General features: G+C 47.2%; 1 protein-coding gene and 1 non-coding gene across 2 annotated transcripts; one reads left to right on the forward strand and one right to left on the reverse strand.

The window, feature by feature from the left end:
- The first annotated feature begins 1890 nt into the window (after positions 1-1890).
- TRIM54 (tripartite motif containing 54) lies at positions 1891-22377 on the forward strand. The gene is made up of 9 exons (XM_068564147.1): positions 1891-2058; positions 17068-17240; positions 17772-17943; positions 19722-19817; positions 20496-20729; positions 20989-21011; positions 21128-21252; positions 21391-21513; positions 21944-22377. The coding sequence occupies exons 1-9, from the start codon at positions 1891-1893 to the stop codon at positions 22375-22377; spliced, it is 1548 nt and encodes a 515-aa protein (XP_068420248.1).
- TRNAW-CCA (transfer RNA tryptophan (anticodon CCA)) lies at positions 12299-12371 on the reverse strand. The gene has a single exon. It is a non-coding gene; the product is annotated as a tRNA-Trp (tRNA).
- Positions 22378-22421: the final 44 nt, after the last annotated feature.

Consider the following 22421-nt stretch of genomic DNA (forward strand, 5'->3'; position numbering starts at 1 on the left):
TAACCAAGCTGGATGGATCCTGTCCTGGAGCTGCTATACCAGCTAACCCTTCTTTGCTGCAGTTCTGTGTACCAACAACTCTTAGTGTCAGCCACATTCCTAAGCGAGTACACCTTTCTGGCGGCTGGTCTCATCTTCTTCTGGTGCCAATGCCTTTGGCATTGCCAGCCGCATTCCATACCACCATGAGACAACTCAGGAAAAGTATCAATGCATTTGAGGCTTAGGGGTAGTTATCCCACCTTTGGATTCTCCCTGGACTGCAGCTGCCAGCATAGCGCCCATTAGCAGGGCGCCTGTGGATTGACTGAAGTTCACACCTCAGTGTCTGCCTGCCTCCATCCTTTTGACCACATCTTATGCAAGCTGATCACTATATGTTTTGTTCTTAAAACTGGGGCATGAAACGTGTGATAGGGTAAAGACTGCACTCTTACAGACCCTTTCCCCATGTGTGCCTCATCGCACTGTCTGTTTGGTATCCTCATCACACCATTTCCCGTCTACGCAGGGTCAGAGTCTAGTAACTCCTCAAACTTCTCTCTCCTGACTGGGAGAGGGGCTAAGGGATGTCAGTGAATAAAAGAGCTTTTGTCCAATCCCAGTGCATATGTTGGGCCCCAAAAAGACAAATTGTGCCTGGGATAGAGAAGAAGTAGGAGAAAAAGATAGAGGACCAGTGTGCACATCTGAGACCAGCCTGCCCTGGAGAGCAGGAGTCCAGGACAACTGTGGAGCTGGGGCAGAGGCTTCCCAGAGCCTTGTGATGATGCCTTTGTCAGTGCTCTAAAATTCCCCTGGAGACTGATTCCCCTGGTGCCCGAAATAGGTCCCTGGCATTCCAGTCCTTTCTGCCCAGCTCAGCTACTCTCAATTTCCTAACAAATTTAAAGTCCTTGGAGTGGCTCCAGTGATGTGTTCATGGACCAGAATCCCATACTTTCTCAGGGGCGTGCTCATGAGGTAGTTCCAGGCCCTGGCACACCTGCCAGCTCCAGCCTCCTGGGCTTCTTTTCCTAGGAGGATATAAGAAAGGTCTGGGCAAAAACAAAAATGGGTCCAGAAGTGTTGAACCAGAGCCTCTCTCTCATCTCTGGTGCCCTTGTTCTGAATCACAGGGTTCAGAGGAAGAGGGCCAAGGTCACTGGCTAAGCCTCGGAGGCAGAAACTTTCACTAACTGTAGGTCTGGCAGGATCTTTCCTCCCACCCCGAGCCATGGATGGTGCCTCTCGTACAGGCCGATTCAGATTCTGTGTCACTGCCCTGGAAGAGGGGCCCAGGCCAGAGCATGTGGGTCAGGGGCTCACAGGAGCCCCCTGAGTAAGAGCCACTTTGCTGTCCTACCTTCCACCATAAGCGGTGAAGCTCACCCCGGCTCTTGCTCAAGGGAGTCACCCGTTCCTGAGTGAGTCAGGGTCACTCGGTGACAGCTGTGGCTCACCTTACATGAGCTAAATTGGGAGCTGGAATGTCACACACACATGCCCCTTGTTCCCCACCCCCACGTTAAAAAATAATCGCCTCTCTGGGCAGTGAGAGACAAACAGTGCCGCCCATAGAGTGGACAAGAGTGGTTTGGGAAACAAAAGGAGAAATTTCCAGGGACAGAGCCATTCAGGGAGGGAGGGATAGAAAAAGCTACGTGTGCCTGGCTGGGGTACAGAGCAGAGACTCAGGAGAGACAGAGAAGTGTCTGAAAACAGCGATCTAAGACAAGGCAAATTGTTAGAGGAAGGGACAGAAGAGATAGCAGAGCTATTTCGGGAGTGAGCAACAGAAGGGAACACAAGAATCCGCAGACTGTCTAAAGTAAACGAGGAAGGGTCCAGAGGCAGTGAGGGAAGGCCAGGACCAGGGTCAAGGCCAGGGTAGGCACGATTGCTGAGGGGATGAACTTCACAGTGGGTTTCAAGCCGCTGCTCGGGGATGCACACAGCATGGACAGCCTGGAGAAGCAGCTCATCTGCCCCATCTGCCTGGAGATGTTCTCCAAACCGGTGGTGATCCTGCCCTGCCAGCACAACCTGTGCCGCAAGTGTGCCAATGACGTCTTCCAGGTGGGCCGGGGCCGGGGCAGGGCCGGGTAAAGCAGAGCAGACTCGTGGGAGACTTGTCATCGGGTCAGCGCTGAGATCCCAGAAGGTGATGGGAGGAGGGTTCCATGAGGTGGGTGGTGGCTGTCCTGGCTGAAGAGCAGAAGAAGAGCCAGGGGTCCTAGCAGATCCCAAAGTAAGCATGAGTCAGCAGCTGCTCTGCAGGCTGGCGTGGACAGCCTGTGCGTGGACAGCCGCTGGGATGCTGGTATCTACAGAGGAAAGGAGGCCCCCTTAGAAACTGGGAGGAAAGCGATCCTCCACCAGGCTGTGTGACAGTCTGTGCTAGACTCTGCATTCCAGTTTGGCGTTTGAGATTTTGAGAACAATATGGAAAATCTGGAGAAAATAGCAGTGAGATAATGAAACGTTAAAAAATAAACTCTGTGAGAAAGGTCCATGATGACAGTGAAACTATTTGTATTTAAAGCAAAGCCGAACGCATCCGTCTCTGGGGGGACAGAGTTAGACAGTGGGCAGGGGACTGGGAATCCTCCCCAGCTGAAGTTCACACCTGTGTCCCCCCCTCAGACTGGTCAGTAAAGGGACCTGCTTGTTAAAAGGGATTGAGGTCACTTAAGCAGGGAAAAGGCAGAGAATAAATTTTGCTTCCCCAAAATGTAACCAGTCTTGGCTTATGTGTGGTCATGGAGCAAAGCATAGCTAGTCAAATTCACAGATATCATTTTAGCTCCTGGTTTCAAAAATAAAAGCACATACCAGAATGGTTTATATAAATGGGTTTTCTTTCTTGCCCCGTGCCCTGGTGTAGGTTCTAGTAACCTATAAAATGAACAAAGATCAGGGAGAGTGAGGGATAAAGGCACGTACACACACACACACACACACACACACACACACACCCTTGCAAATGAAGTGAAAACTCAGAATAGACCAGAGCTGGCTGGCTTAGTAGGCATGGCAGCGATAAGGAACATCATGAGCACATATTCTTCATCTGTATCAGAAATTATGAGGAAAAGTGTTGAACACGTGATTTTCAACTTAACCGAGAAAATGTTTCCCTTTTAAGTTCTTTAGAGGCAGCATGTTTGGGGGAAAATAATGAGCTGGCTAATTCAGGTCCACAGCTGTGCCCTGTGACCCACCCTTTGCTGTCTGCCGTCTTCACTGAACTCCATGGTCTCTCCTGCCATCTTCCCATCAAGGCTTGTGCCCATCTCCTGTTCCTCTACGTGTCCAAACCTGCCATTATTTGGCTCCAGAGAACCTCGGAGCCAGTGATTTTCCCCCTCTGGGATCTGCTTATCCCGGGCACTAAGTCATGTACCAGAGGCTATGCCTTGCCCACTATCTTGGGTTTTCCCTCGGTCTTAGTAACACTGAACATCCTTCAGGCTGAGATGCCTAGGAGGGAATGACAAAAAGATTTTGCCATCCCTCCTCATGAATTTGTAGTGAAACGTCTTTTCATTAGAGCCTGAAATATGTGAAAGCAAAACAAAGTTTTGAAAGTGAAGGTAACGTGTTCTGTAAAAAATTGGTCAGAATATTAAAGTACATGGCACACAGTGTCGTTGGGAAGAGGACCCAGGGACGGTCCTCCATATGGAGGCTAGAAGATGTTCCAGTCCATCCTCTGTATCTAGACACACTGTTTTGGTTCCTTGAAGCTCTGGAATACTGATCTGGGCCCTGAGAGACCTGGGAATTGTTTGGTACAGAATATTTGGGAGAGAACATGATTCCCAGAGCTTTGGGATGGTTCTGTGCATCTGGACTACTGTGTATCTTTTAGAGTGCAGGGCACCCCTGGGCCCTCCAAGGAGAGAAGTTGAACAGCTCTTTTCCTTGCTGCTTTATTTGGGGTGGCCTGGTGGGAGGCTGACCCAGTTCTTCAGCTGCACTTATGTATATACATCTCAGTAGATCTCCCTGTGAAAGATGAGCATATTTAGTTTCTTCACACATTGCCTCCACATTTTGACAACTCTAGGCATAATCAGATTGTCTGTTTTCTAAGTATGGCGACAAGAATAGGACTTGTGGTTTCTCTCTCTTAAAACTACTTAGGAAGAACACCCTTAGAACATTGCCTAGAAAGTTAATAGGACTTAGAAAAGTGATACCAGTATATTATACACCCCCACACACACACTTTTTTTTTTTTCCAGACGCTATAGGAATTTATATCATGAAAAGTGAATCTTCACCTCAGGCCCTATGTAATTCCCTTCTCCAGATGGAGGTAGCCATTACCAACTTTCTTGGGTATACTTCCAGAAATTTTCCGTGGTCCGGTAGACGTTTCTGTGTGTGTGTGTATACACACACGTTTAAACTAAATTCATCCTATACCTGCCTTTGTTCGCTCTCTTGGCCATTGTTTCATATCCGCACATTCTGATATGCACCTTCGTTTTGGGACTTCCCCGGTGATCCAGTGCTTAAGGCTCTGCACTTCCACTGCAGGGGGCACAGGTTCAACCCCTGGTCAGGGAACTAAGATCCCGCAGGCCTTGCGGCACAGCCAAAAAAAAAAAAAAAAGTTAATGCACCTTCCTTTTTCATGGCTGTATAGCGGTCCATTGTTGTAGCTGGGCCACAGTCTGTTTAATCTGCACTCTGAAACATTTAGATGATGCCCAGTGTTCTGCTGTCCTAAAAACTGCTGTGATGGGCAACAAACAAGAATTTGGAGGGAGTATGATCTTATAACATCAGGTTAACAAAAAAGCCAGGAAGCAAAATCTTAAAAGTTAAAATATTTCATTGAGGTAATTCCCTGGCAGTCCACTGGTTACGACTCCGAGCTCTCACTGCTGAGGGCCCAGGTTCAATCCCTGGTCGGGGAGCTAAGATCCCACATGCCACACAACACGGCCAAAAAAGAAAAAAATTTTTTTTTCATTGAAAATGTTGAACCGTATTAAGGGTTTGGGAGGAAATCATCCATGATCCCACCTCCTCCAACACAATTATTTTCATGTTTGCATATTACTTTCAAGTGCTTGTCTCATATTTTTACATAGTTGCCATCACAATTTAACTAGTTTTCTTCAGAGCTGTGATACAGCTCTCTCTCTCTCTCTCTCTCTCTCTCTCTGAATTTAAACAGAATAAAACACCAAAACACCACATTAACCTTACCCTCTAATTTCTCTCTCTCTCTTTCCCCACACTTGCACCCACTCAGCTACCAAGCATTTTGACTAGAGGAAAGCTGTCGGTGTGGGAATTTGACACAAACATCTTCCCATGTGTTTCTGAATTTGTAAACTCTATTCACTCCTAAACTACTTTAAAGCAGCCTTCGGTTTATTTTTATACCTGCCCCCACTTCACTGTGGGCACTTGTTTATGAGCTGCAACCTGTTGTAACTTAACAGGCAACCAGAAGGCCTTGTAAGAAGGTTGATCAGAAACAGCTTTTCTGGAGGGTGTCCATGTAGGGAGAGATTTACAGAGATGGGGATAGCAATAAAGGGGTCTCCTTCTCTCATAAAGGGCAGTCTGGGAAAGAGATGACCTCTTTTACTTCATCCCGAATTCCACTTCTTTACCGGCTAATTGTTAGGACCTGCTGTCATCAAGTACAGGCCAGCTGGTGAAAACCCTACACAGCCTGTCTCCTTGGCCACTTCCACCTGCTACTGAGGGCACCAAGACATCCCCACCCCAGCCCAGCCTTGGGCAGGTCTCCTTTTTGAGAAATTGGTTCACTGAAATTTTGTGAATTGTGTTAACCTTGTAGCAGGCTTAGAATCTTACTTTAGGGAAGAAACTGGGTTGAGTGGGAAACAAAATCATAGACAGAGACTCAGCATTCCTGGGCTCAAGTCCCACCAGCTTCTTCCTTAATTTGTCATGTGATGTAAAGCAGGCTATTTCACCTCTTCAAGCCTGTTTACACATGTATGGATGAAACGGAGGTTTTAAACTGATCTTTAACATCCTTGTAATTCTAACAATCTGATTTCACAAATTCAAGAAATATCATTATGGATTTCCATTTTTTCAGGACTTTGCTGCATTCTGTTACTAGTGTCCTACCTTGGCTCACTCTTCTGCTTACCAGCCCTCCTTTCAGCCAGCCTCCGTTCACAAACCCCTGTGCCACACTCATTGCTAGGTTCTGTCGGGCAGAGCTAGCTCACCACCCAAAACCCCTTCTCCACCCACAGCTCAGCTTTTGCCGCCAACGCCTGTATTCTTCTAAAGCTCAGAGGAAGAGGGCCAAGGTCACCAGACCAAATGTCTGGTCTTCTGCCACCATTTTCCCAGTTTCTCCAGTGTATTCTGAGGGTCTGGCCCAGAGTATCTGCGTGGTCCACTATTCATCATTGGCCAGGCCAATCGTTTAGGGGAGGTAGCCTCCAACAAGCCCCCTTACATCCTGGGCCAGTGTCTGCAATTAGCATCACTCTGGATAGCCAGGGAAGTGGGAAAACATTCTGAGATAAGAATAGATTTGATAGAGAAACTGCGTTCACAGAGCATCTTTCTGGATGGAACATTTCTGTTGGATGCCATGGACCATTACAAAAGAAATAGAAGGCACCATATAGCTCTTATGCCACACAAAACCCCTGATCATGGCCTAGAATTCCATGTATTTATTCCATTCCATTTTATCCTTCACAGTGAAGAAAGAACAGTTATTTCATGTCCTGTGGTTCTATGTGGTCATATATTTTTAAGGTCTAGATTAAGATTTTTAATAACCATTTGTACAGTGCTTTATAATTTATAGAGTACCTTCATATGTGTGATTCCATTTGAGTTAGAATCAATGTTATTTCCATTTTACAGGGGAGAACACAGGAAACAGGTTACAGTCACACAAACAAAGGGACAGAGTAGGGACATAAATGTAGGTGTTCTGTTTCCTAGAGTGATGGAATTTTCTCTACACATCACATTATTGGCCTGTGAAATTTTACTTTATGGGGCTGGCTCCCTTGTGTAAATGTAGGATTTAAGCAAAGCTATTTCTTAGTCTTAAAATAGAAAGATAAACAGAAGCAGAAGATAGCTTATGCTAACTGGATACTGGTCAGCTGAGAGATCTTTAGCCCAAGGTGGAGACTGTCAGCTATGGAGACATATTAAGGAAGTTGCCATGCGCACCTCAGAGTATAAAGTTCCTATTTGTGATGAGACCATCTGGGACTCACGATCAGGGCAGGAAGTAATCTCTTTTTGTGCTATAGATCCCTTTTTAGTTTGTGAAGCCTATGGATCCTAAGGACAATGTATATGTGTGTTTCTTTAAGAACAGGGTTTTTAAGTGCATAAAATATATATGATTATAAAGAAAACGCCAGTTGCCTTAGAACACAGCATGCAGTCTCAGTGGGGGTGATATTAATCCAATTTTATCTGTGGTATTAAAAAAAATTTATTGCAATTTTACTTGTTATTTATTTTCTGCTCTTATGTAAAACTTTATTCCCCAGCTCTGTTGAGGTATAATTGACAAAATTATATATATTTAAGGTATACAACATGATAATGTGATATATCTATACACTGTAAAATGATTACCACAATCAAGGTAGTTAACACATCCATCACCTCACCGTTTCCATGTTTGTGTGTGAGGGGTCTAGACTCTCTCAGCAGTTGCCAAGTACACAACATAGTGTTATTAACTACAGTCACCATGCTGTACATCAGCTCCCGGGAACTTCATTTTATAACTGAAAGTTTGTGCCCTTTGACCAACAGCTACCCATTTCCCCACCCCGAGCCTCTGGCAACTGGCTTTCTAATCTCTGCTTCTATGAGTTTGACATTTTTAAGATTTGTGGTGTTAAAATTTAATTGCGGGGGATAGCAATTGGGGGGAAATGTCTTAAAAGGCTCTTAGAAGAGGCAGGAGTGAAAAAAAAGCTTGAGAAACGCTGGAATATAATTACCAAAATAATTAGAACATGTTTTTCGATAGAGTAATATATGTGCTTCTCGATTAACACATTAAATAATGAGATGGGGGAATTCCCTGGCGGGCCAGTGGTTAGGACTCTGCGCTTCCACTGCGCGGGGCATGGGTTCGATGCCTGGTCAGGGAACTAAGATCCCACATGCCTAGCGGTGCAGCCAAAAAAAAAAAAAGAGAGAAGGAACAGTGGGCCTAATAACTACTATAGTTTAGAAGTAGTGATAAGTATAAATTGTTTTTGGAGATTTGATCAACAACTGTAATGCGATATGAAAATACCCGTGATTTCTGTTGGTGACAAAGTCACAGGTACTACTAAACCTACGTGGTTTGTCGCCTACCTTCATAATTGAAGAAAGCGCTCAAGTTCTGCTAGGCACGTTAGTGAAAATGAAGATGTAATTGTTTTCCCATCGAGGCTCACAGACCCCTTAAGTTGTAGTAATGGATCTTTTGGGGGCTCTGGCCCCCAGGTTAAGTTCTCCAGCATTTATTCCCCAGCTCTGTTGAGGTATAATTGACAAAATTATACATTTTGTCATACGAAATGTATACAGCATACAGCTTCCGGTGTCTCCCCAAGCATCCAGGCTTGAAATGCCTGAATTGTCTTACTCCCTCCTTTCCCCACAGCCCACCCACAGCCAAGTGATTGGCCAGATTCCACCTCTGGCATCCCTAGTCTTTGCAGGATTACTGCCACTATCTGAGGGCAAGCCTGTGACCTGCACTGACTATGGCTCTTGCTTCTGATCTGTGCCTTTAGATCAGAAGCAAAAGCCATAGTCTCCTCTCCCATGTATCCAAATCACCTCTGTTAGATTAATATTCACTCTAATTTTCTCTTGCAGTTTAGAAACCTTGCCTATAAAGTTAAGTTCAGATCTTTACCCTTGGATTCAAAGCCCTCCATGATTTTACCACAATTATTTTTAAAAAGCCCTTCTTGGGGGCTTCCCTGGTGGCACGGTGGTTAAGAATCCGCCTGCCAATGCAGGGAACACGGGTTCGAGCCCCGGTCCGGGAAGATCCCACATGCCGCGGAGCAACTAAGCCCGTGCGCCACAACTACTGAGCCTGAGCTCTAGAGCCTGTGAGCCACAACTACTGAGCCCACGAGCCGCAACTACTGAGCCCATGTGCCACAACTGCTGAAGCCCACACGCCTACAGCCCGTGCTCCGCAACAAGAGAAGCCACCGCAACAGAGTAGCCCCTGCTCGCCACAACTAAAGCCCGCGTGCAGCAACGAAGACCCAACGCAGGCAAAAAAAAAAAAAAAAAAAAAAAAAGCCCTTCTTGGTAAAACCTACCTTTCTAGCTCCCCCCCAACCCCGCAACCCCCGCCCGTCTCAGGACTCCTCTGTGTGTAACCTAAACTCCTATAGTATCTCTGGTCTCCTGAAACTCTTTCCTAACGACCATCTCCTGCTTCCTGTCTACCCTGTCTTCAAATGGTATCTTCTTAAACACCTCCTCCCTCGAACTAACATGGTTCCTTACGGTCTCCTAAGTAGCGTTTTCACTTGTTAACTCGCCTGTCACTCTAGCGCCCCCTTTTCATTCACGGCAGGATTGAGCATTGCACTTTTTAAAAGTAAAGGGTTTTTTTTCCCCCAAACCGAAAGTCCTTGTACAAAATTTGGAAATTATATTAAAAAAAAAAAAAGGGAATCACCCACAATTCTATCACTCAATGGAAATGATTGCCAAAATGTTTAATTTTTATTTTATGTACTTTATAAAGTAATTTCATGGTCTATACAAAGATATTTGGTAAATGTAGATGACTACAAAGAAGAAATTTTAAAATCCTGTAAATCCCATCACTCATTTCAAAATTGGGATCCTACTGTCTATACAGACTTATATCCTGCTTTTTTCATGGGTCTCTCCCCATGTTAAGAACTGTTAAAGATAGTTGCATAATAATTCCTCTATAACTCATTTAATCTTTACTATTAAATAACCAGCATGTTAACTATCTGAAAAAGCAATTTTACTGTTCATTCTGGTTACAAAAATAATACAGGTGTATTATGTAAAATTTACACCTCACAGATAATACAAATTGTAGAATGTATAAATCCATCTAAATACACTGGGGCTGTTTCAGAGGAGATGGGATTTCAGGAAGTGCTGACATCAGACAGGAAGAGGGCGATCCAGGGACAGCTAGGGACTGGCAAAAACAAGTGAGATACCGGATCACAGGAGCCAAAACTTTAAACAGAGTGGGATATGGTGGCCTGCAACATATGAGAGGAGAAGGTTGTTATGAAAACCAACAACTCCCTTCCCCCACACTGGTCAGTATTCTTACCGTAAATATATCCATTAAGGCTCATTGCTCAGAAAACATCAGCCTTTGAAAGGAGCTAGTGCTAAGTACGAATCCTCTTTTTAGATCTGAGGAAATCTGAGCCCTAAGAGAAATTATTTTCCCAAGGTCATAAATGGCAAATCCCAAACCAGATCTTCAGATCAGTGTTACTTTCCCTATATCATCCTGCATATCATCTCTGTTAAAATATAGAGATGTTGCCAAGAATGGGTAACAATTTTATCTACATATCCAGTACAGGTGACTTTCTCAAAGTAGCCACCTAGCATTTGCAAAAGGTTTGGGATGCAAGACACACAAGTTTTGATAAGGGGAGGGAGTCAGAAAAGGGTTAGAGCAAACGTCCCAAACTTCATTCTCGTTTCACCTTCCTGATGTTTGCCAAAGCTGTGTACCACCTATGCTATGCTTGAGTATTTCTATTTAAAAGAACTCACATTTTAAAAAACTTTTTATTTTACAATATATTGGAGAATAGTTGATTAACAATGTTGTTCAAAAGAACTCACTTTTTAAAAAAAATAAATTTATTTATTTTTGGCTGCGTTGGGTCTTCATTGCTTCACACGGGCTTTCTCTAGTTGCGGCGAGCGGGGGCTCCTCTTCCTTGCAGTGTGTGGGCTTCTCATTGCGGTGGCTTCTCTTGCTGCGGAGCACAGGCTCTAGGCACGCGGGCTTCAGTAGTTGTGGCACGCGTGCTCAGTAGTTGTGGCTCAAGGGCTCAGTAGTTGTGGCACGTGGGCTCCGTAGTTGTAGCTCGCAGGCTCTAGAGCGCAGGCTCAGTAGTTGTGGTGCACTGGCTTCGTTGCTCCGCGGCACGTGGGATTTTCCCGGACCGGGGCTCGAACCTGTGTCCCCTGCATTGGCAGGCGGATTCTTAACCACTGCGCCACCAGGGAAGTCCCAGAACTCACTTTTAAAGTTGAAATATTTATCATTCTCAATGACAAAATCCATGAAAAATCACCAGTTTTATAGGCTGGTTATTTTTTCTAATATGCATTGAGATAAACACATAAAAAATTTAAATGTCCATCCTCATATCACCTGAAATCTTCACACCTGTCCTCAGTATGTATGCTGTATTGGGGGAAGTACTGAGCACATGGGTAGCACAGTGAGGCCTCTAAGCAACATGCGTGTTGGGCCATAAGCTCGAGGGCCTGGAAAATGCAAAAGAAAAACTTTACTATTTTATTACCAGTCAAATTTAGCCCCAGTACCAAAGGGCATATATATACACGTATATATATATATGCTTCAGGGTCTAGCAAAGGAAGTGGGGCGGTGTGGAGTTGGGTGGGGGAAACATTGCCAAAGCCATCACAGAAAGGAAGGGGTGCCCTCGAGGTTAGGAGGAAAGCCAACCAGAAGTAGGATATGGCAGGAGGAGTTGAGCTGTGGAAGAGGGAGGGACTCTGGGACCCAGGGATGAACGTCAAAGCTGCGCTCATCTGTGGCATCTGCTCCAGGGAGCAGCACAACCCTGTGGCCAAAGCGATGCAACCCTCCACCTCGCCCGCCCTGTGTGCTCTCCAGCTCCCAAGAAAGGTGGTGTTCTTCAAACAAGGGATGGACGGTTGACTGCCTGAGTACTGACTGCCTCTCAGAGCCCCTGGTCCCGGGAGAATGGTCATGGTTAGCCAGTGGGATGAGCTACCACAGAAATTTCTTTGGCAGGTGGGGAAGCGATGAAGAGGTAGAGTGCCTCGCCAGCCCACCTCAGGCCAATCCCTGAGGTCAGTCCTCATGTGGGGAGTCTGAAGTAGGACCCTTGGCCAAGATAACCCAACAAGTCCTGATTACTTTTTCTTTTCTTTTGTAATACTGTGGTAAAATCCACATAATATAAATTTACTATCTTAACCAGTCTTTTTAAAAAATTATTTATTTATTTATTTGGCTGGGTCTTAGTTGTGGCATGTGGGATCTTTAGTTGCAGCATGTGGGATCTAGTTCCCTGACCAGGGATTGAACCCGGGCCCCCTGCATTGGAAGCGTGGAGTCTTAACCACTGGACCACCAGGGAAGTCCCTTAACCAGTCTTAAGTGTGCAGTTCAGTGGCATTAAGAACATTCACATTGTCGTTCAACCATCACCACTATCCATCTTCAGAACTTTCATCATCCCAAACCGAAACTCTGTACCCATTAAATAATAACTCCCCATTTCCCGTCCCCCAACCCCCGGCAACCACCCTTCTATTTTCTGTCTCTGTGAATTTGACTATTCTAGGTGCCTCATATAAGAGGGATTATACAGTATTTGTCCTTTTGTGACTGGCTTATTTCACTTAGCACAGCATTTTCAAGGTTGATCCATGTTGTAGCATGCAGTCCTGGTTACTTGTGTCTCTGTTATTTTCTACTAAAATCTATGTGACTTTTATCAGTATCATATATTCTACTTCTTACTGTGTCAAATGTGAATTTTCTTTCTATGTTGATAACATATCTTACTCTCCTTAATTCTGCCAGCTCACTTTTTTCTTCCAGCTTTGCTCCCTTATATCTCTTCTTTAATTAAGGAGACTATGTTTTCTTCATTTCTTTACAAATGTTAGGTTGAAATTGAATTGTTTGCTGGAGCAATTCTTCTTCCAGAGGGTTTTCTTCATCTGTCCTTTGCTCATCTTGCTTTCTTTTCCCTTTTCTTTTTGTAATATCTTGGCTTGTATCTCCTGTTAGATCTCTTCTGCTTATCACTCCTCTTTGTATAGGGGTAGCTTTATCTGGTGCTGAGGGTGAATTCTTCACTCAACCCTGTTTACCTTGGCTTCCTTCCTCTGTTCTCCTAAATGCAGACTGGCTAGCTGGATGTTGTCATTGGTTTGTAATCTCTGTTTGGCTCTTTGGCTTCTTTGGAAAACAGAGGGGTATGACCTGGATTAGTAGGCAGTTGAGTGTCCCAATTTGGTTATGTTGCCTCAGAATATTTTTCACACAGAATCTGATGAATTATCTACCGTGGGGGCATGCGTAGATCCATCTCCCCTGAGATTTGAGCTATTTCTTCTTTTCACAGACAAGCAGATCATTCTGGTTGCCCGCTGGGCCCTCTTAGCGCTCCGTGGCAAAGGGATTTTGGTTTGATGGGTCATCTTTTGTTCATTTCTGCTCAAATAACTTCAATCCACAGTTGCACAGTTGCAAAGTTGATTTTTAGGCTGTCCTCTCTTTTCTGTGTGACAGGTTGTTGTTTGGTCCTTCATGACTCTTTTACTAAAATGTTTCACCTGAGGCTCAGAGAGACAAATGTTAGCTCTGGGCATCATTCTTCAATTGGCCTAAATTTTATTGTATCTGACAATGCAGTATAATGATTATTAGGATGGGCTCTGGGGTCCGAGTGCCTGAGTTCAAATATTGATTCCGCCACCTATTAGCTGATGACCATGTGCAAATTTATTTAACTTTTCTGGGCTACAATTTCCCATGTTTGAAATGGGGCTAATGATATGAGGATGAAATGAATTAATACAAATAAAAGGACTTAGAGCAAAGCCTGGCATAAACTAAGTGTTCAATAGGTGTTAGCCTTGTGATTATATTTCTTGTAGTCCAAGTTAGGGGGTAAATGTTCATTTCCTCCACCGTCTTTACAAGAAATTCTTGAGGGTTAATTCAGTAATGTCTGGAAAGCCCACAGCACAGTGCTTGACACATAATAGGCCCTGAAAACATGTGTTGACTGTTAAATAATGAGTATAGAGGAAGAGTGCAATGAGAGAGGGAGGTTAGGAGAGGCTGCTTAGCAGTTTGTCTTTGCTCTGGGTCAAAACTTTAGAATACGCCCCCTTTCCTCCCATTCAGACATTTACTGAGCACCTTTATACGCTTGCCACCAGCAAATCAAAGAGAAGTAAGATCCTTCCAGGAGTAAGTCTGCAGGCTTAGAGCTCTCCTAACACCATCTTGCTCACTTGGATTCTAAATATTGAAAGATTATTGTATTAAGCAAACAAAAGCCCAGTGATCTCACACTTTAACCCAGTCTTTAAACTAAACTCAACAATATTCATACAATTCCAGTTACTGAGAAGGACAGATGCACAAACACAGCCTTGAATAATCTCAAGCTAATCCGTTCTAGCTTTATGATGGGCTAAAATGTTAACTTCTTATAATTCTAAAGAAATTCCCTGACTTCCCTGGTGGTGCAGTGGCTAAGAATCCTCCTGACAATGCAGGGGACACAGGTTCGAGCCCTGGTCTGGGAAGATCCCACATGCCGCGGAGCAGCTAAGCCTGTGTGCCACAACTACTGAGCCCACGTGCCACAGCTACTGAAGCCCGCGCACCTAGAGCCTGTGCTCCGCAACAAGAGAAGCCGCCGCAATGAAAAGCCCATGCACCGCAATGAAGAGTAGCCCCCACTCGCCGCAACTAGAGAAAGCCCGCGCGCAGCAATGAAGACCCAACGCAGCCAAAAATAAATAAATAAAATAAATTTTAAAAAAAATTCCCCCAAAATGTAATATTTATGATATGCCTGTCACTCTCCCCAAGACAAGTCACCCAATTCACAGTGGGGCCACATTTCCTGCCTTGCCTACATCTCTTGCTACCAAAGGATCAAATAAGACTCTGGACTTGGATGCCCTCTATGTGCTATAGGTGCTGCTGCACACGCATTAGGGTCCCTCTGGTTGATGTATAGCATAAGGATTTGGAGAATTTTATGGAACCCAATTGCGGGAAATACATCTGAACATACAAAGTCACAGGTGACTCTCTCTCCATTACTCTCTAAGAGTGCATGGTGTTCCAGCCAATTAGGATTAGGTTCAGCTGTAAAAGACAGAAAACCAAAAATAACAATGGCTTCAAGTAGGTAAAATTTTTTCTCTCCAGTGAAAGTATGGGTAGGCAGTCCAGGACTGCCTCATAAGAGACTCACTCCTTTTATCTTGTTGCCATTCTTGACATGTGGCTACTTCATGGCTCAAGATGGCTGCTTCAACCTACGCCAGTCCATATTTTAAAAAAATTTTATTTACTTTATTTATTTATTTTTAGCTGCGTTGGGTCTTCATTGTTGTGTGCAGGCTTTCTCTAGTTGCGGTGAGCGGGGGCTACTCTTTGTTGCGGTGCGCGTGCTTCTCATTGAGGTGGCTTCTCTTGTGGAACATGGGCTCTAGGCACACAGGCTTCAGCTGTTGTGGCACAAGAGCTCAGTAGTTGTGGCTCGCAGGCTCTAGAGCGCAGGCTCAGTCGTTGTGGCACACGGGCTTAGTTGCTCTGCGGCACGTGGGATCTTCTGGACCAGGGATGGAACCTGTGTCCCCTGCATTGGCAGGTGGATTCTTAACCCCTGCGCCACCAGGGAAGTCCTGCCAGTCCACCTTCATTCCAGCCAGCAGGAAGGAGAGAAGAGGAGGAGTAGGGCATGCCCTTCCCATTAAAGATACTTCCTAGAAATTGCACAAAACATTTCTATTTATATACCATTGGCCAGAACGCAGTCACCTGGTCACACCCAGCTGGAAGGGAGGCTTGGTCACATGGTCTTTATTCCATGTGTCTTGCTAAAAACTCAGGGGCTCTATTATTGAAGAAGAAGGGGTGAATATCGAGCAACAATAAGCAGTATTTACCAGTCTTTCATCTCTGCTGCTCTCCCCAGATTGACTGTTTCTCTTCCTTGCAGACCAGCCTTCTCTGTTCACAGTGTCTGACCCCTCACACCGTCCACTTGCACAGATTTTGGGGTGGCCACAATGTCAGCTTTTAGCCCAACTTCACAAGTCTTTTTTCAGTTCAAAAGCTGCAAATGGTCTAGTCACCTCAGCCTCTGTGACTCGATTCCAAGTTCCTAGAGAGAAAATTTGATTGGTCCTGTTGGGTCAGGTGATCACCTCCTCAATTCTGAGCCAAGCATCTGTGGCCTGGGCCATGGCAGGGCTCTCCCTTTTAGGATGTGATGGAGAAAGTTCCCTAAGAGGTGTAAGCAGGAGGAAGTGGTGAGCAGCTCTGGTAAACCCTTCTTCTGAGATTCCTCCTGTCATAACACGCAGCCCACTGGATGTGGTTGTCAGTTTGCTCTCCCTGAGGGTAATGTGATGTACCTGTTCATGTTTTATGCCCAGAGCCTAGCAATTACCTGACACACTCAATGTTTATGGTAGAATAAATAATCCAATCTCGTCCTTAATTGTACAGAGGTTGAATGCTTGCCCAAATATGCATAGTAGGGCAGTGTTGGGGCAGCACAAGAACCCAGGACTCCTGATTCCCAGTCCCTGGAGTGATTATCCCGAATTACCCGGCTCGATATGTCTGCCCCATTGTTCAGCACTTGTCTCCGTGCCCCTGACCGTGGCTGCAGAGAACGTGTCCCAGATGTGGCCCGTGAGAGCCCCAGGCTGGAGGACTGCAACACTCAGAGTCCATTTCCTACTTTGGCCTTCCTGCTGAGGTCAATGTCTCCCCACAGCTCCAAGCTGGGCCGCTTTGAGGAGAGCTTGCCCTAACTAGGCTTGATCAAGCTAGGCTCTGGATGTAGGGACACTCAAGGAGGTGGGCTGAGTAACAAAGCAAAGGTGGGAAAGTCTCCATGGCCACCCACCAAGAGCTGCTCTCAGAAGCGCGTCCAGCCATAGAAAAGAGCTGATGCTTCCTCTTCACCACTCTCCTACTCCCCAGTCCCCGTGATATTCCCCCTGCCTCCTCCCAGTTCCCCCATGACTCACTGTGCCTTTCTTTCACGCTCCCCGTCCCCACAGGCCTCAAACCCTCTGTGGCAATCCCGGGGCTCCACCACTGTGTCTTCAGGAGGCCGTTTCCGCTGCCCGTCTTGCAGGCATGAGGTTGTCCTGGACCGACATGGTGTCTACGGCCTGCAGCGGAATCTGCTAGTGGAGAACATTATCGACATTTACAAGCAGGAGTCCTCCCGGTGAGCTGTTAGGGCCTCTTGTTTCTCTAAAGTGCAGGGCCTGGGACACAGCCAGGGAACCCATCAGGGCCAGAAGAGAGGAGCTGAAACGATCAACCTGCCTCTTCAGTTTAGTGATGAGAGGACTGGACCTGAGAAGAGGAGGGACTTGCCCCCAGCTCGTCAGGTCACCCAGCTCAGGCAGCCTCTGATTCCTGGTTAGTGCTTCCCCCTCTTCACCTGGGGAGGGGCTGGCCGTCCACCAGCAAGGTCCTTGCCAACCCTCCATGACGTCCCGCCCCACGGGACTTCCCTGCCCTGGAATAGAAACTACTCTTGGGTCTAGGTCTCCGCTACGCCATAGCTCTATTCCTCAAAGGAAGAGCCCCGTGGAAGTCACTCGCCTGCCCAGCCACAGCACCAGCTGCAGGGGCAGAGAAGGTGGCGCTGGGTGGTGGAGGCTGAAGAGAAGGTGTTCATGGAGCCTCACACTCTTGCCCCCCACCCAGCCTGGCCCCTGACCTTCCTGCCACCCTGTCCGCTCCCCTCCAGGCCGCTGCATTCCAAGGCTGAGCAGCACCTCATGTGCGAGGAGCATGAAGATGAGAAGATCAATATCTACTGCCTGAGCTGTGAAGTGCCCACTTGCTCTCTCTGCAAGGTCTTCGGTGCCCACAAGGACTGTGAGGTGGCCCCACTGCCCACCATTTACAAACGCCAGAAGGTATCAAGCAGCAGAGGAAGCAGGCGTGTGGGGGTGGGGACATAGGAAAGGGTCTCAAACTATAGCCTCTTACTCCACTTGGTTTCAAAGGCAGGCAGATCAGGGCTGAAGTCCCAAGTCTATGCGTGACTCAGTGTGTGACCTTGGGTAAGTCACTTGACCTCTCTGGCCCTCACGTTCTTCACTTGTAAAATGGGGATGAAAATGCTTACCCCTGAGAGCTGTAAGGATAAAATGAGAAATGGATGCAGTATGGTGGACTCTCAAGGCCATCTCACTGTCACACATCTAGATTCTACATAAAACATAATTTAAAAATTAAATTGGTAGACACTTAGGAAGTAAAGGAAAGCTCCAAGTGCCGGTGAGGTGGGGAGAGGAGGAGGGGAAGTGGGATGAGAACAGAACCCTGAGTGATAAGCACGGAAAAGGCAGGATTTCCCACAGGGCAAGTTATAACTGAACTAGAGAGATGAGATTATGCCTCCAAACTCCTAAAAGGTGGGGGGCCTGCAGTGAGGACCCCCAAGGATCCCAGGTTAAACTGGAATCCCAGGAATCCCTACAGTGGTCAGTTGTGCCACCTGGCTTTTGACAAAAGCAAATGCAAATTCTGCCCGGAGGAAAAACCCTCAATTTAGGCCTTGGGTTTTTCTTAGATTAAGAACAACAAAAGATTAGCTCATGATTGAAGATACACAAAGAAATTCAGATACTGGAATTACTGAAGAACGGAAAGTCACTTTGCATAAAATGCTTTAAAATGGAATTTAAAAATAAGCAATAGGGACTTCCCTGCCGGTCCAGTGGTTAAGAATCTGCCTTCCAATGCAGGGACAAGGGTTTGATCCCTGGTCAGGGAACTAGGATCCTACATGCTGTGGGGCAACTAAGCCTGCACACCACAATGAAGAGCCCGTGTGCTGCAGCAAAGATCCTGCATGCTGCAACAAAGGCCCAATGCAGCCAAAAATAAATAAATAAATAAATAAATATTTTTAAAAAGCAATAATAGACTATCAAAAATGCAGATTTGACAAAGAACCAAATAGAGATTTTAGAAATGAAAATATAATTGTTGAAATAAAACATTCAAAGGATGAATTAAATGACAGATTTCTCTCAGGAAGAGAGGACTGGGGAACTCCCTGGCGGTCCAGTTGTTAGGACTCCACACTTTCACTGTTGAGGGCCCCGTTCAATCCCTGGTCAGGGAACTAAGATCCCACAAGCCACGGGGCACAGCAAAAAAAATTTTTTTTAATTAAAAAAAAAAAAGGTGGGGAAGAGGGGACTGAAAAAACCACTTAGAATACAGCACTGGGAGATGAGGAGGTTGAGAATGAGAAGGTCTAACATATATCTAATCAGAGTCACAGAATGAGAGAATAAAGAGAATGGAAAAGAGGCAATATTATCCTAATGGATAATCATGAAGAATTTTTCAAAATTGATGGAAGACATGAATCTACAGATAAAGCATCTAGGCCAGTGCCTGGCATTTGGTGGATATTTGGTGAATGTCTCTTCCTTTCTCATTTGGTGGTGGAGGACTTCCTCTCTCCACCTCCTTCCAGAATCCATAGAGTGTGCTTCCACACTTCTTGAATGGCTCCAAACTCTCTAGATCTCTGTCAGAGCTGCCCTGAAGATGCCCTAATGGTGGAGGGGAGGGGGCAGTCCTTTCCTGGGCAGCCTGGCCAGGGTCGGGGTGGGGGGGGGGGCACAGCTCTTGACTAGGTCCTCCAGCCCTAAGTGCTGGCCTGTGTGTGTGGCAGAGTGAGCTCAGTGATGGAATCTCAATGCTGGTGGCAGGCAATGACCGTGTGCAAGCAGTGATCACGCAGATGGAGGAGGTGTGCCAGACCATTGAGGTGAGCCTGGGATGGGAGGGAGGGAAAGTTTCTGGACTCCTGGAGGTGGATCACAAGTAGTGGGATGTGCTTACCAGGCTGCTGGTTTGAATCCCAGCTCTGTCCCTGACTAGCTCTGTGATTTTGGTCCAGTAACTTAACTTCTCTGTGTTCAGTTTTTCTTGTTTTTAACTATATAAAATAGTGATGAGAGAATGATATGTTAGCTACCTCATTGGATCTTTTTGAGAATTAAATGAGATAATACAAGTAATATAGACAGCACTCATGAAGCTTCTTTAAAATATAGTGTTACCTGCTGAGAGAGTAGATCTTAAAAGTTCTCATCACAGGAAAAAAAAATTTGTAATCTATGTATGGTGCTGGATGTTAACTAGACATATTGTGGTGATCATTTCACAATATATACAAATATTGATTCATCATGTTGTACACCTGAAGCTAATATAATGTTATATGTCAATTAAACCTTAACAAAATATATATCGTTATTATTACTGAAAAGATCTGGGAATCAGCAGCCCTTGGCTGGAGTTCTGTCTCTGCCACTAATTTGTGGTGTAATCGACAGGTCACTTTTCTTCTTGGCTGTCTGTGACTTCCATTAAGTCGGGAGCGGGACAAGTAGCCCCGTGCTCTCCCAGTTATGAGGTCTCATCCTTGCTTCCGGTCTTTCAGGACAACAGCCGGAGGCAGAAGCAGTTGCTAAACCAGAGGTTTGAGGCCCTGTGCGCAGTTCTGGAGGAGCGTAAGGGTGAGCTGCTGCAGGCGCTGGCCCGGAAGCAGGAGGAGAAGCTGCAGCGCGTCAGGGCCCTCATCCGCCAGTACGGAGACCACCTGGAGGCCTCCTCTAAGCTGGTGGAGTCCGCCATCCAGTCCATGGAGGAACCGCAGATGGCGCTCTATCTGCAGGTGGGCTTTGGGGGATGGTGTCAGGCTGCCTAGTGGCTGCAGTGGGGGCCTTGACCCGCGGAGACCGGGTTCAAGTCTTATTTCTGGCACCTACTTGCCCCACGGCCTTGGGCAAATCATCCCCCCTGAGTGCATTATTTCCTTAACGAATTGGGACGCGCATCCCCACCGACCCCGCAGGACTGTGTTGGGCATCAGAAATGGGACTTTGCCAGAGGTTGGCACAATGCTTACTCTCACCGTCTTTTCTTCCCTGCAGCAGGCCAAGGAGCTGATCAATAAGTGAGTAGGTGGAGTGGGAAGGGAAAGGAAGGGGCCGAGGGGGCTCCGCTGCCACCGGGAGGGGGTGAGGGTGCTGGGTGTTTCCAAATGAGCCGCTGCAGCTGCGGTTGCCGCAGGGTCGGGACAATGTCAAAGGTGGAGCTGGCTGGACGGCCGGAGCCGGGCTATGAAAGCATGGAGCAATTCACCGTGAGCGTGGAGCATGTGGCCGAAATGCTGAGGACCATCGACTTCCAGCCAGGTGAGGGAGCGAGGATGGGAGGGGGCGGCGGGCCGCTAGGACTAGGCGTCCAGACCCTCCAGGTTGGGGGTCGGGGGACGGGTGCAAGACGGCCAGAGAATCGGGGACTCCAGCTCACCCAGCCTTCCTTCCGCCCAGGCGCTTCTGGGGAGGAAGAGGATGAGGAGGTAGCGTTGGACGGGGAAGAGGGCAGCGCAGGGCCAGAGGAAGAGCGGCTGGAGGGGCCGGAAGGTGAGTGTGGGCATTGGCGGGGTCTGGCTGGTACGGCCCCTCCCGCGGCGATCTCCCTCTCTGCTGCATCAGGGATCGCTTGGGGCCCCTACTCCCAACCTCAACCAGGAGGGGTGCGCCCCCTAGCGCGCGTGCTGAAGTACAACTTTCTTTCCCACCATCCATTCCTCTGGGGGTTTGGGAGTCCGAGTTGGGTGGGGAAGTGGAGGAGAAACCCTCCTGGCTGGGGAAAGGGAGTGAGCTGGGCTTCGGAGTTGCCTTGTCTCTTTGGAGCGCCCGCCCACCGAGCTTTCTTTCCCGGGGACAGGCCTGCACTGACTCGCCCCTGTTGGGGAGGCTGCGCACCCGCGGCCTGGCGCTCGGGTGGTGAAGGACCTGAGCAGGGACCACCCGCCACCCAGCTCGGAGCGCCGCCGCGGGGGAGGGGCTCAATAAAGGGCTAATGCGTCCCGACCCGCAGCTCCTTTCACCGCTCACTCTCTCAGCCTCGGCTTCGGCGACGATCGCATCACCATCCATCCCAACCTTCTCCTAATCTGGGACCATTTCGGGGGCGGAAGTGGAATGAACCCCTATTGGGCACCTCCTCGATATCAGGCACGGATTCGCAAGCCCAGTGCCAAGAGGGTCGGGGGTGGTGCGGCGGCACCGGGGCTTGAGTTCCTGGGAGACTTGGGGACGATGGGGACCGCAGGACCCTGGCTGAAAGCCGTTCTCGAGGAGCCCTCCCGCAGCATCTGGTCCCCTCTCGCCGACCTGGGAGCCCCACTTTCCCACGGGTTTACACCCTGCTGTGGTTCCCCGCGCCCCGCAGCAGAGGCCAACGGCTCTTCGGCACTTTTATTAAAAGCTAGTAACGCGGAGAGTGCTCAGGATATCCCTAGGCCGCTCTAGCCCCGCGGGACTGGGTCAGTTCCTGTCGCGCACGTCTCAGCCCG

This window comes from Eschrichtius robustus, chromosome 15 (genome assembly GCF_028021215.1).
Source record: "Eschrichtius robustus isolate mEscRob2 chromosome 15, mEscRob2.pri, whole genome shotgun sequence".
NCBI classification, from domain to species: Eukaryota; Metazoa; Chordata; class Mammalia; order Artiodactyla; family Eschrichtiidae; genus Eschrichtius; species Eschrichtius robustus.

Coding starts and splice junctions, on each gene's coding strand:
- TRIM54 (XM_068564147.1), top strand. CDS start 1,891: ATGAACTTCACAGTGGGTTTCAAGCCGCTGCTCGGGGATGCACACAGC. Junction 17,241..17,771: donor TACAAGCAGGAGTCCTCCCG/GTGAGCTGTTAG, acceptor GCTCCCCTCCAG/GCCGCTGCATTCCAAGGCTG. Junction 21,012..21,127: donor GCCAAGGAGCTGATCAATAA/GTGAGTAGGTGG, acceptor CGGTTGCCGCAG/GGTCGGGACAATGTCAAAGG.